The 14,520-nt window shown below is 38.4% G+C and overlaps 1 protein-coding gene across 1 annotated transcript; it reads left to right on the forward strand.

Annotated features, from left to right (window-relative positions):
* On the forward strand, positions 1-13,567 carry LOC138383871 (inactive caspase-12-like). The gene is given in 8 exon segments (XM_069468996.1): positions 1-40; positions 967-1,218; positions 7,687-7,727; positions 7,729-7,860; positions 8,773-9,007; positions 9,837-9,989; positions 12,908-13,017; positions 13,406-13,567. Coding segments are annotated over 8 exon segments (1,029 nt in total). The 5' UTR covers positions 1-33; the 3' UTR covers positions 13,505-13,567.
* The last annotated feature ends 953 nt before the right edge of the window (positions 13,568-14,520 follow it).

A 14,520-nucleotide genomic window follows, 5' to 3' on the forward strand; every position in this document is an offset into this window, starting at 1 on the left:
TCAGATCTTCTGCCCCAGGGACTGAAAGCAGTCATGGCTGGTGAGTAGCTCCAGTTTTTCTGTTTATGACTGTATTTTGAGGGAGTTACAGTTCAGGAGAAAGGTGTCGAGGGGGTTTTCAAGAGATACAACTATTTTACTCTGGGGACAGAGGAAGATATGGGAGTACCACAATGAGCATGCAAATAAAGTATTATAGTTAATATGTAGCAGCTTCTTGAAGGAAAGACAAATGTAACAAATCTGGATCTATGTTCTTAAACTTTTCCTATGATTTTAGGCTTTTCCTTTAACTCATATTGAAATTTAACTCAGAAATTCTCACCCATTTTATGGATGTTCTATTGTCAGAGTGAGGAGCTCTGTAGTTGAGTAGAGTAACTTGCATTTCCTTCGTATTTCTGCTCTCTGTAAGACCTTTCATTTTCAGCAGCAAATGAATCAGCTGCAATTTGTGCTCTAAGTGTCTGCGTAACTGAGCTGGCCCCCGACAAATAGTAACAAAAATGTATATTTTGCAAGTGTAATGTGTTTATTTTACTGCTGTGCCTATCAAATATGTCTTTTTAAACTAATTATTGATAAAAGTGAAAAAGTGAAGGGATCACAAGTGATACAAGTACTAAACTAAGTCAGCTATCACTAAGTTCTTTGGTAAAATCGTTTCATTTCTCTAAAATTTTTCCCCATTTGTAAAAAAGGAGAGGGTTGGACAAGATAGGCGCTACACAAAGTGTGGTCCTTGAAACAGTGGTGTTGGCATCACCTGAAAAATTGGTAGAGTTCACAAAAGTTCATAGGCCCCATTCTGACCTATCAAATCAGAATTTCACGGAATGGGGTGCAGGAAGTTCTGCTGATTAGGCCTTCCAGGTGATGCTAATGCACACTAAAATTTGAGAACCACTAGCCTAGAATGGGACATCAAAGGTTCTGTCCATATCTAAGATCCTGTCATTCTCACAGCCAAGGGACCACCCAAAGAAGACCCAGTCAACAAGGTGAAGTTGATGGCCAGAAATGTGCTTGATGGCATTTTTGATGACTTGATGGAAAATAGTGTGTTAAACAGAGATGAGTTACGTAAATTAGGAGATGGTGTGAAGCTCATCATGAACAATGCTGAAAACCTGGTTGATGATATCACTGAGAAAACTCAAATGGCAGGCAAAATATTTATGGACCGCCTCTTCAAGCAAAAGATACCACTGAGTTTAAGTGAGTAGTAATGGCTGGCCCAAGGGCTAATAACTCCCTCTTTCTCAACTGTCATTATGCGGTTTTCTTTCTTCTTTATTTCTCCCGTTTGCAAGTGGAGAATAAATAATCCCCATCTCTAAGACCTTCATGACTATCTGTCTTATTTACCACCAAAATATACCCTGATCTACCCCAATTACTTTTACACTGCCACATACTAATATTTTCTTTTTTCTTTAACAGTTATTACCCTCAATCACTTCATAAAATTTACTTTTTCATTATGTTGTTATGTCTTCCTTTGCTGAGATATAAGCTCCATGAGGCAGGGATCTTTGTCTACTTTGTTCATGAATGTATCCCTATCACATAGAAATAACATTTGAGACATCATAGGTGCTCAGTAAATATTTGTTAAATGAATGAAAGGTTCTGGAGCCTTATTAAATTAAGCGATTGCCTTTACCTAGTCTGGGCTTCTCTTGTTATACAATGTGGACTCCATAGTCATTCCCAGTCATTCCTCTGCTTAGCTGTGGCTTAACCCCAGAAAGAAATGTCTGGAAATCAATATTCCTACTAAAAGAGGGCATAAGTAATTTGAGAGCTAATGGAACATAGGTGTTTCTTTCTCTCTAGAACATGAATTGGCACAATTTTTCTTTGAAAAGTAGTAAATATATCAAGCTTTGCAGACCATGTGGTCTCTGTCATGACTCAAACCTGCTATTGTTGCATGAAAGCAGTAATAGACAATAAGTACACAGTAAGTGTTGATGTACTTCAATAAAACTCTATTTACAAAAACAGGTGTCCAGTTGAGTTTGACCTGCAGGCCATAGTTTGCTGACCCCTACTCGGGAGTATAGTATATAAATGAGCATATTTCCAATTCTTACAACATCCCTTTAGAATTATTTCTGTTGTGGAAAGACTAACTTTTATACACAGATGTACTTTCCTTCCTCAGAATGAAAAATACTACTGGAGAAAAACCTTGATTAAAAATTTTTATTATTCCTTGAATCATGAAAGCAGAAAGATGACGAGCTCTTTTTCGTTTCATAGAAACTCTGCCTGCCTTTTCACTTAGCAGAAAGCTACAGTTCTCTGAAACAAACTTGGAGCTTAGAGAATGGGCCAAATCTCCATGCTTCATAGAGTAGTCCCAAGCTAAGCATGGTCATTTACTCACCAGTGCAAGGGGAAGAGCTAGAAGGGGGTATGTTCTAGAAGCTTATTAGTTCTGTTAACAAATCTGTTTTTCATATTATTTCAGCATATCCTTCTGAAAGTGAGGATGATGAATCTCAGGAAAACTCTGCATCATCTTCCTCTTCGACAGGTAACTGCCTCCAAACCTCAGATCACAATCAAAAACTCTTAGACCTCTGTTGACATGAGAAGGTATCCCAGTAAAGATCTAGAAAACCTGTGTTCTCAGTCAATTTTCATCTTTGGAAATGACCTTTAGAGTAGAGCATTGATTCTTACCTTTTTGTTCATTCCACCTCAAAATCTGAAGAAGAAAATGAAGAAAGTAGAGATGAAAAAAAGTGTGCATCAGCCCAGGCAATGGCTGTCTCTCCACCAGGTAAACTGCCACCAAACCAAGTGGTTCATAAGAATCCTCCAAACATCATTTGGGGCATAAGACAGCTCTACTGGGGGTGGGGTATGTTATAGTGGAAAGACCACTGCACTGAGGTTCAGACAGCACGCAAGCTTATCTCTCCCCTCTGCTTCTAATAAAGTCCCTCAAAAGTAAGGCTAGCACTTATATCCTTGCCCTTCAATTCTCCTCAGAATCCAGAAATGAAAGTGAAGATGAAGAAACTGAGCAGAGTGCTGGATTGTCTCAGGCATCAATTCTAGCACTGACAGGTAATTTCTATTCATGGACACATAATGACATTATTTGAGCTAAGGGAGATTTTAGAAAGGCCCTATGCTATGGAGTAGAAAGAGAACTGGAGTGAAGGCCAGGAAATCTATATATATTGACACCATCACTGCTACAGACTATGCTATGTGCTCTGATGTAAATATCCTCACCTTTCTCAGACTCATTTTTTTTTTTTTTTTTTTTTTTGAGGCAGAGTCTCACTCTGTTGCCCAGGCTAGAGTGAGTGCCGTGGCATCAGCTTAGCTCACAGCAACCTCAAACTCCTGAGCTTAAGCAATCCTTCTGCCTCAGCCTCCTGAGTAGCTGGGACTACAGACATGTGCTACCATGCCCGGCTAATTTTTATATATATATATATGTTTTTAGCTGTCCAGATCATTTCTTTCTATTTTTTTTAGTAGAGATGGGGTCTTGTTCTTGCTTAGGCTGGTCTTGAACGCCTGACCTCCAGCGATCCTCCCGCCTTGGCCTCCCAGAGTGCTAGGATTACAGGCATGAGCCACCATGCCCAGCATCAGACTCATATTTTTAAATGGGTTTAATAATATCTTTAAAATAACTTATAAAAAGACAAAGATATAAGAAACTACAAACTTCACAAAACAGAATAAGGATTTGGTTAAGCAAAGCACATGCAAAAGAAAAAAAGAAGAAAACAAAACAACTCAGTATGAGTCACACATACTATGTAGTCACCGAGGAAATTGATGAATTATTGGGCAACATTAAAAAACTGTAGTCGGTCTAGAAAGGGGGGTAGAGGTAATGTTGTCTTCTAAGTACCATATTTTCAAGTTTTGAAAAAGCATTACAAGGAATGAGAACCTTATAATCTTTTTTCATGGTTATATCGATTCAGCATATACTAATTGGAAACCTATTATATGTTGTTTTAATTACTGGGTTTATAGCAGTAAGCAAGATAGACAAAGGTCTTGCTCTTGTGGAGTTCACAGTATAGTTAGTGGGGGTAGATATATAATAAACATGTAAAAAAATAAATGCTATAATTTCAGAGAATGTATAAGAGAAAAGAGGATTAGGCCATAGAAAGAAATGTTGGGGGTGGGGTGGGGAGGGATTGATCAAGGGGAAGCAAGTGACAGGCTGCTTAGCTATGACCTCTCCATGGAGGTGCTATTTCAGTGCATACCTGAACTGTGGGAAAGGAGTTGTGCCAAACTCTAAGGCAAAAGAGTTCCACAGAAAGGGGAAATGAGAGCAAGGACTCTCAGACAGAAATGGTTGGTCTTGTTCTGTTAAGAGGGTCAGGGCCAATCTTACTGGAGAGTGGGAAATTAGAGGCAGTGTCATAGCAGGAGCTGTTTAGGAGTCAGACCCAGGCCATACTACTTAGAGCCTTTTAGCCAATGGGAAAGAATTTGGATTGTAATTGCAATGGAAAGTCTTCGAATTTTTTTTAAAGGCAACTGTTTTATTACAGTTGGCAATCTTTACACATTCCAGGCATGTCACCCAGCCTCTGCTAAGCCCAGCCCAGCCCAGCCATCTACGGTTAACATCCATCACCAAAACAAGTGCTTAAAGCTGGTATAAGTATTAAAGAATGCTTTCATGCAAGCTAAGTTTTTAATCCTAGCTCTACAATAAATTGACATTATACAAACAAAAGCAATGAGAAAAATAAGAAATTATCCTCTCTGGTTATGAATTTGGCACTCCCTTTTAGCAAAATGTAAATGAGGTAGTTCCAGCCGAGAATCTTTTCATCAGCCGTTAAGGTGAAAGAGAACTTTTAATCTCCCACTTTGCTTTCTCTGCCTCATTCTCTTTTTCCCTTTCTTCCCTTTTCTTGCCATCTGTTCTATTTTCTTTCCCATTGACATCTATTTCTCCTTTCTCTGTTTTTTCCCTCTTTCCTTCTGCTCTTTCTCTCTCCTTGCATTTACTTTCATCCCACCACACTGTCAATTCTTGCATCTATCTCCCTGTCAATGTTGAAATCATTACATGCCAATACAGCCAAGTAAATTGCAACTGCAAGGACATGACCTGATGTCTACAGCAAAAAATTTATAAATGATGAATTTTGCCTTCATTTATACTCCCTTAGAAGTTTTTAAGAAGAGGAGTGATAGGATAAGTGTAGGATCAGAAAGGCCAGTTGAAAGCTGTTTAAATATTTCAGTTAGGAGATAACAGCTTTTAAGCTGGGGTTATAGCAAAAGAGATGATGACAAGTGGTTAAATTTGGGATCTATTTTGGAGGCAGAATCAATGGAAACTAATTAATGGATTGAACATTGGATATGAAAAAGAGAAAGGAATCAAGGATGACACTAGGTTTTTGACTTGGCAACTAGGTGAATGGTACCATTTACTGAGTTGGAGAAAACTGGTGTACAGGAGAAACAGATTTCTAGAAGTGGACGAATATCAGGAGTTCTGCTTTGTACATTTAGTTTGAAGCATGTTACCTTCAAGGGTAGACATTCAATAGGCAGGTGGATATTCAACTGAAGAATTCACAATCAGGGCTGGGAATAAATCTTGGGATTCATTAGCATGTGGACAATATTTAAGATGATGAGGCCAGAAGATGACAGCTGGGCGAAAGTGCTAATAGAGAATAACAGAGTGTGCAGTATAGAACAACCTGATTTTTGGAGAGATGGCAGAAGAAGAACCAGCAATGAAGACAGAGGGATTTAGGAAGCATGGCTGGAAAGTGCAGCATCCCAGAAGCCTAGAAAATGTCTTCAAGAAGGAGGATGTGTGCCACCATGTGAAATGCTAAGAAAGCCACAGATGGTCAGTGGTAGCCTTGGTAACACATATTTTATTTAAGTGGTGAGAATAACAGCCAGATTGGATTGCACGCAAGGAAAGCAAGATGGAAATAGTGAAAACAGACAGTGGTTTTCAGCAATTGTGTAAGAAGTGAAGCAGAGAAATGTGACAGTAGCTGGAAAGGAGACAGGACCACAGGGAGGGTTTTTAAAGCGTGATTGGTATTAAGGAAGGCCGATATGCCAATGGGGATAACGTGGTAGTGAGAGAGTAGAAAATCGATGATGTCGAACATGGAGATGAATAAATTCCTGAGTAAAATCCTGTAGGTGATAGGGGATGGAATTCAGAGCATAAGTAGAGGCGTTTCTCTTAGATAGACAGGAGGAAGGACACATCTTTCTTTGTATAATAGTAGGAGGGAGAGTAGAACAGGTGAGTAGAGATGTGGGTAAATTTATGGATTTTGTGATTAAAAGATTAAATACTTCTTATGTAAAAATATTATAAGAAAAAGAAGTCTTGTTGCCCTAAGGGAAAACACAAGAACCAGGGGGTACCTGGTAGCTATTTTCAAGTATTTGAAGATATCCTTTCATTAACAGCAGTTATAAACTTTTAATCTTGCCAGATACCATTCTAGATACTGGGAATACAAAGATGAAAGACATCTTCCCTATCCTAATTCAGCCTCCAGTACAATAAACATAATTAATACACAACACAATAATTGTTTATATGGGGGTATTTACATAAAAGAATAGAAACATAGGGAAAGTCATAATGAAGTCATGGAAGAATTCATGGGGCTCTTATCAGGAAAGGTATTAGATGTTTTCTGTATGGTCTTGATGTAGGAAATACAAACCAATGCCTAGAATGTACAGACTTTATGATACAAAGAACTATCCAAGAATGCCTTCGAATATGTAACTTCCCAATAAATGGAGAGAGTGGTTATAATGAGATGTTGTAAGTGGTGTTCAAATATCTGAGTAGTGATTTGACTAGGCTCGATGAAAATTAGGCTTCCTTCCAAATCTGAGATTCTGTGTTTATGTTACTCTAATGTGTTGGATCTGAATGATTAGTCAATGCTGTGAGCACTAACAAAAACATAGAAAATTATGGCGGGGTCAGTAAGAAGCAGAAAGAAAAAGGCGGCTACCCATTTTTTCGATATGAAATAATTTTCTAATTTAATTAAACTTTTCAATATAATGGCAGTATGCATTCCTGAGTAATGATAGCCCAGCCAAGAGATTTGCATGATTGCAAGCCAGCAGGTATTATTGCTTCTTCTTTTTTTTTTTTTTTCTCTTTTAGCTCCTCAGGAAACCCAGTGTGTCCAACTCAACAAGCTGAAGCTTTGCCCTCGTGATCATTTTCATAAACTGAAGACAAAAAAGGCAGATGAGGTGATATGCTTTGGAATAGGGAGACACAAGAGTAGCCATTCAGACAAGACATTGGAGACTCACTAGAACATTTTAGTTCTTTGTCACAAATGCCTTAAGATCAGGACAAAGGGCCTAAGATGTTATCTAATCAAATGGTCTTCACATTACCTTTCCTGTTTCTTCAATCCCATCCTGGAACACATGCTAACCTCTTCTCCACCACCTAACCAAAGCCAAATTCCTAGAGTGAACACTCAGATCTAATATGTATTTTCAGTCTGGGATTTTGTCTCTTTCCTCATGAGGGTATATTTCTATTCTCAAGCTTTCTGTTCATCAACTCTATAATTATGCTGGTTTGTTTTGTATGAACTTTGGAGGCAAAAGGGAGGGTCCTGGGGCAAATCATTCTGTGTCTGTTAATTGTAGATATATCCAGTGATGGAGAAGGAAGGCCGAACACGCCTGGCCCTCATCATCTGCAACAAAGAATTCACCTATCTACCTAATCGATATGGTTCTGAAATTGACCTTTTGGGGATGCAAGACCTGCTAGAAAACCTTGGCTACTCAGTGATTGTAAAAGAGAATCTCACAGCTCAGGTAATGGCCCCAGAGAGAGAGGCAAACTTCTTTACCTTTTAAACAATTCTCAACATCTTTCTTGGCAGCAGCAAGAACAAATTATATGATATTACAGGAATTATATTTGCTCCAGAGTAGAATCTCCTGTAGTTCAGCCTTCTTCAATGCAAAGAAAATCTCATAGCAAAGATTTAGAGAAATTCTATATAGCTGTATTTTATTAGAAATGTAGGGCCTTTCTGAAGTTCTCAATGTGGAAGATGTCTATTACTTGACGGTCTGGCCTAGACAAAAGCCCTGGACACCGAAATTGCCTGATACCTATGGAATGAGCTTGTGAGACTTTTATAATATCAATATCATGTGTCTAAATGCAAAGGCAGGTATATGGTTAAAAAAAAAAAAAAATCACCCACACACATAGCAAGAAAAAGTTTTGATTTTAGCTCTGCTCTGGGTGGCTTTAGACAAACCACTTTAAACCTAACTTTCTGCTGTTCGGGTGAAGGAATTTGGTGTTTCTAATTTTTGTAAATAGAAAAGTATCTGTTTCTCTCTCTCTCCCTCTCTCTCTCTCTTTTTTAAAATCTTACAGGAACCCACTGTAAAACAGATTAAAGCAACATGGTCCGATTGGCATCTTGCCATCTCACTCACCCTTCATTTTACTCCATCTCTCAGCGTCTTCAGAAATCTAAGGTTCTGTTGGAAACCACTGGGCTAGATGCTACATGAAAACCCTACTAACTTTCATATTCTATACATCTAAATGTTCTGGTTTTATGTCACAACGCTATTTCTCTTGTAATTCCATTTAGTCCAAATCACCTGATTCCTCAGTGCCAGTTCATTTTTGTGAACTTCATCTGCTATTTGAGTACAAACTATGTATGGAGAGTTCCTCGGTAGTGACTCTAGAATCTCTTTCAGCAAATGGAAACAGAACTAAAGGAGTTTGCTGCCCGGCTAGAGCACCAGTCCTCAGATAGTACATTCCTGGTATTTATGTCACACGGCATCCTGGATGGAATCTGTGGGATACAGCACAGAATCCCTGAGCCAGATGTTCTTCCAGATGACACCATCTTCACAATTTTCAACAACCGTAACTGCCGGAGTCTGAAAGACAAACCCAAGGTCATCATCATGCAGGCCTGCCGAGGCAGTGAGTCTCGCATTAGAAAGTTATGTCTCAATTTGGGGATCCAAAGGAGATGGGGATCCATCTAGATTTGCCTCAGGCTTGTCCGTTTTGCCTCCAAAGTTCATACAGAACAGGCTAGCATAATTATAAATTGGGTGAACAGAAAGCTTGAGAATAGAAATACACCCTCATGTACTTTTTCTGCTACTGGCCTGGTGTTTAGCCATAATTTTCCCAGGGATGGGTGAAGGAAACAACATTTTAGTATCACTTTTAGGTCCATCCAGCCCTGAAAAAACAACAACAACAACAAAAAAATATTGTCTATACCATTTCTTTTAAAAAATGAGAAGTAGCCTAGAATAATGAGAAACGTCCCAAACAATAGGGACTATGTTGTCAACATGGTTATTCTAAACTTAGGTGGTCTCTGTATTGTTCCCTATCAGTATAGTTTTTCTAATAGTAAGATGCTTACATTTTTAATGAATGCCATTAAATGTACTGCAGTAGTCCCCAACCTTTTTGGAATCAAGGATAGGTTTCATGAAAGACAGTTTTTCCACAGACAGAGAGGTGGGGTGGGAGGCAGAGCTTGGGCAGTGATGCTAGCAATGGGGAGTGGCTGTAAATACAGATGAAACTTCACTCCCTGGGCCACCCCTCACCTCCTGCTCTGCCGCCCATTCCTAACAGGCCATGGGCTGGTACTGGTCTGCAGCCCAGAGGTTGGGGACCACAGTACTAAAGTAAAGGTATGATGGTAAAAGAGACATGCTGTATGTATGTGTGCATGTGTGCCTGTGTGTGTAAATACCACACCTTCCATAAGACATGACATCTCTCCCAGGAGGTATCGGGATGGTTTGGGTGGCGGCTGACTCAGGAGAAGCTCCTGCAGATACACACGGCCAGGTCCTGCAGCAGCGCTGTGTCTGGAATGACGCTATTACAAAGGCCCACGTGGAGAAGGACTTCATTGCTTTCAAATCTTCAACACCACGTAAGTGAGTTCAGAGAGGAGAATTTCTAAATCATTTATTAGTCTCTAGATAACAGGTTTGGCTATGATTATGTCACGGATAGGAGCATTTCTTCTCCAGTGGTGGTATATTTTAGGTGGAGCAGAGATTTAAAATAGTGAGATTTTCATGATTAGAAAGCTATAAATCTTGATTTGGGAGAAGCTTTCAAAGTGAGCAGAAATTTGGTGAGGATCTTGACTTGAAATAATCTAACTACAAATAATGAAGAGTTTTTTGTTTCATTTTTAAAATATTTCACAGAAATGCATTATTTTTTCACTATTTGGCCCCCAGATCACCTACTAGCAATTAAACAAGCCAACCAGTGAAACTATTATGCTTGCTCCATGTAACCTAGTACCTCTCAGCCTGTTTTTTGAATCTAGTCTTAGGAACTTTGTTAACATTTAAATGCCTACCTTTAGGATTGTGCATCCAATGATTAAGAATCTATCCTTCTTTGGCCAGAAACTTATAGTAGCAGGTAGAAATAGAGAATATTCTTAATCATTCATGGTCAATCCAGTAGAAAATCTCTTTAACAGTCATCCACAATACTGTTCTATCAATGGTTTAGATAACAAGAGAAATTTTAAAAACATAGTTTGCATAATTCCCCCAGTTCTAAGTGTTTTTGTGTAGTAAATACAAACTTTAATGTGCATAGAAATCACTGGGGGTGGGGGGCAGGTATTAAAATGTAGACTTCTTATTCAGTAGTCTGAGGTGGGTCCTGAGATTCTGCCTTTCTGAAAAGCTCCGTGGTGATGCCAGTGCTGCTGGTGCATGGCTGCATGTGAGTACTAGGGACCAGAGGACTCTCTTGAGTCTAGCCTAGGGAAGAGGAAAAAGGCCATGTAGGCAACTCCCACTCCGCAACTAGAATAACTCCACTTCTATTCATTTTATATATTGGAGATTTAATAAGATTTTATTTGAAAGAAGAGTGCTACACTTTTAGCTGTTAAAGGAAGTTAAAAAGGCATATAAGGCCTGACTTTGATTGTTTAATTTAGTTGAGGAATACAGTCTACCTCTATGCAAAATTCTTGCTTTCCCTTTTTTGTAATATACATAATTGTGTGCTAGGACTGGGCTAGGTGCAGGGCATATTATGCACAATTAAAGAAGTTACTGAACCTTATGGAGTTTATAGTCAGGCCAGGAAGGCAGAAGTTAATTGGGAGGAAAAACACAGGCACAATATAACTGAAATAAATAATGATCGTCAATTGTGATAAAAGCTTTAAAGAAAAATTTGTACTCACATTTGAAAAACGAAGGAGTTAACCAGGTCAAGGGAAGGAGAGGAACATTCTAGGCAGGAAAAGCAGTGTGCATGGAGGACCTGAAGACAGAAAGGAGTATAGAAGAGAGGGCCAGGTGGCTGGAGCACACAGCCAGGAGGGACCCCAGGAGGGGGCTGGAGGGCCAGAACATCTGAGGCCTCATATGATCCTTCACACTAATAGTACTAGGAAATTCTGGTAAGATTTAAGCAATGAAATGATAAGATTTTCATTTTTAAATGATCACTCTAGGGAATGGATTATAGTACAGCAAAAGCGGATATAGGGAGATAGGTTAAGATACCTTTGCAATATTATAGGCCCTAGGTGATAATGATAGTCTTGGGATGAGGTTAGCCATTGAATCCAAGAAATAATTACTTTATAAAATTAATATGATCTGGTGGTTTGGTAGATATGGTAGGTGAACCAGAAGGGATGATAAAGGTGACTCTAGTGTGCAAGTGGGTGATTGTGGTACAGTCATTAAAATGGATATCCCATGGGAAGGTTTGGGATGCCTTTGGCACATTTCAAGATTAAATGAAGAGTACAGGGTTGCACAGTTGTATTTTTCAGAGGAAAGATCTGCATTAGAGACAGAATTTTGGGAGACTCTGACCTAAGAATGATATTTAATATGCTAAAAATATATGAAATCACCTAGGAATTAAGATTAGTGTCAGAAAGTGTTCTAAAGCCGAGGTTGGAGGAACTCTAGAGTTCAATATCAGATATAGAAACATTAACCAGCAAATCTTCAGACACAGAAACATCATTAGCCATACAAAGTAAAGTCAGAGAATAAGAAGAACTGGGAGTATGTGTTCTCAGAATTACCAGTGAAGCAAGTTGGACTTCCAAGCAATTTATGATGGGAATGAGAGATCAGGTGAAGGTGAGGACTGATGAAAGACCATTAGTTGTACTGAGTTGGAAGACATGGTGACCTTGGGGAGAGCCATTTAGTAAAGCTGGTGTCAGAGGTAGGAGGGAGAAACCAGACAGGAGTGAACAGGATAGGAGGAAATGGGATAGTGAGTATAGACAAATTTGAAAATTTTGACTGTAAAAAGAAAGGAGAATTATGAAGCCAGCTAAAGATAAAGTGGGAATGAGAATAGTATTACTCATTTTTTTTTTAATGATGGAAGAGACTTGATCACATTGACATGCTAAAGACAAGTAGTCATTCAAAAATGTTTTATACAACATAAAAGTAAATGAAAAAAATTATGATATGAAACAAGTTTGCATAAGAGGAGGCCTAGAATCAAGGAATGTCATGAGGCAGATTCTTTTTTTCTTTTTCTATTATGTAGTTAGTGCTGAAATGACTTTGCTCTTTTCTACCACTTGCGATCCTAGAAGCCATAACTTTAGTCTTGCTTGCTAAAAATGTCAAGGGAATTTATGATTGAGGGTCCCTGATGATTTTCTCTGGGCCTGATACGGAAACCTGAATTACTATCTTTCTTCAGCTTTGGGTTTTGGCTCTTCCTTGAAAGCACTAAGATCAGAATTTGTTCCAGAAATATGGCCCTGGGAGTCTTCCACACTTATACAGAGGCCACATCCCCCAATATTTTGATACCTTTTATTTGCAGATAATATTTCTTGGAGGCTTGACTTAAATGGATCACTCTTCATTTCCCAACTTATCTACTACTTCAAAGAGTATTCTTGGTGTCATCATTTAGAGGAAATTTTTCGAAAGGTAGGGATATCCTTTTCAATTTTATGCCCCAGAAAGCTTTGTAGCATCATTAGCAAACTTTTGTAGGGAATCCTAAAGCTCGTAAGTCATCTTAATGCTCCTTCCTGTACTCCAAGTTTATTTTAAGAGAAAATGTTCTGAAATACTACATAGAAACTGTGTGGACTTTCCCAATAACATGATTCTGATAGCTTTGCTCACCCAGTGAATTCTTTTTAGGGTACTAACTCATTTGTGTATGTGCTATACCCGATGAAAAACTAAAAATATCTTCTGTTTATGCTACTTAGCTATAGCCTTAGTATACACTATGAATTTTCTCCCTCCTGAGAAAGGAGTCCAGATTTTCCTTTTAGAAAATCTCTAAAGGCTTTCTTTACTACTTCAGGTTCAACATTCATTCGAGACCCCAAATATACTAACCCAGATGCCGACCATTGAAAGAGTATCCATGACACGATATTTCTACCTCTTCCCTGGGAATTAAAACTCATTAGAAGGACCGCAGGTAAATGAATCTATCATAGAAGTAGGTGTGGGTATTCCCTGCTCAGAGTCTGTACAGAGAGTCTGCATAGAATGGAGGATAATGATGGAATGCTGGCTGTCCATTAGTTACTGAGGCTCATGTTATCTGCCTTTTCTTAGTGGCCCTCAGTGAAACCCTGGTGTAATTTGACTTCAGCCATAGTATAATGGGTGTATCACAAATGGCAAGTTCAGTGGTAGCCAGCTGGAAAATGCTTTAGTTCTAATTTCCTTCAAGGACCTGCTCAGTGAGTGGAGAATATTTCCTTCTGATGCATGCATAACATAAAATAATTGGAAATGTTAGGTATATCTGGTATATTTGTCCTCCTCACCAAAAAGGCAGTTTTTCTGAGTCGTATCCTTCCCTGTTTATGATGAGGCTTGCCTGTACCACAGTGTCAGCCAGCCTACTACCTGCTGAATCTATGCTGAGGCAATGAGGCCCTAATACAGATCTTCCCATTTGGGGATGACAGGTCCATTGCCCTTGTATAAAGGTATTTCTCACAATAGAGATTAGTTCTACTTATATCTTACCACTAATAGCCCAATTATTCATGTTCTCTTATCTCTACTTTTTCTAGGATAATGGAGGCATTGTGGTCTCTATGAATCTGCTATTTTTAAAAAGTTAATTTTTGATCAAGAGTATTCTTATACCAAACTTTTCAACTGCCCACCCTCCACAAACACAAGACCAAAATAACTCCCATATTGTTACTGAATTAATGCTTAATAAAATCTTTTAAAAATATGCTTGTTTTCTCATTTTTTCCTAAAAGTCATATTCATTGCAGAAAAATAATTAAGTATAAAAAGCATAGAAAAGAGAGAACTTTTAATGAATAATGATTGTTAACTCTTTTGAAACTCTGTAAAAAACTCATTTTTATATAGCTTATTCATTTTGTATATGCAATTTTGTCTTTTTTCTTTTATTATTTTATGATAACCATTACTACTAGTAATAAA

The sequence above is a fragment of the Eulemur rufifrons genome, chromosome 6 (assembly GCF_041146395.1).
Source record: "Eulemur rufifrons isolate Redbay chromosome 6, OSU_ERuf_1, whole genome shotgun sequence".
NCBI classification, from domain to species: domain Eukaryota; kingdom Metazoa; phylum Chordata; class Mammalia; order Primates; family Lemuridae; genus Eulemur; species Eulemur rufifrons.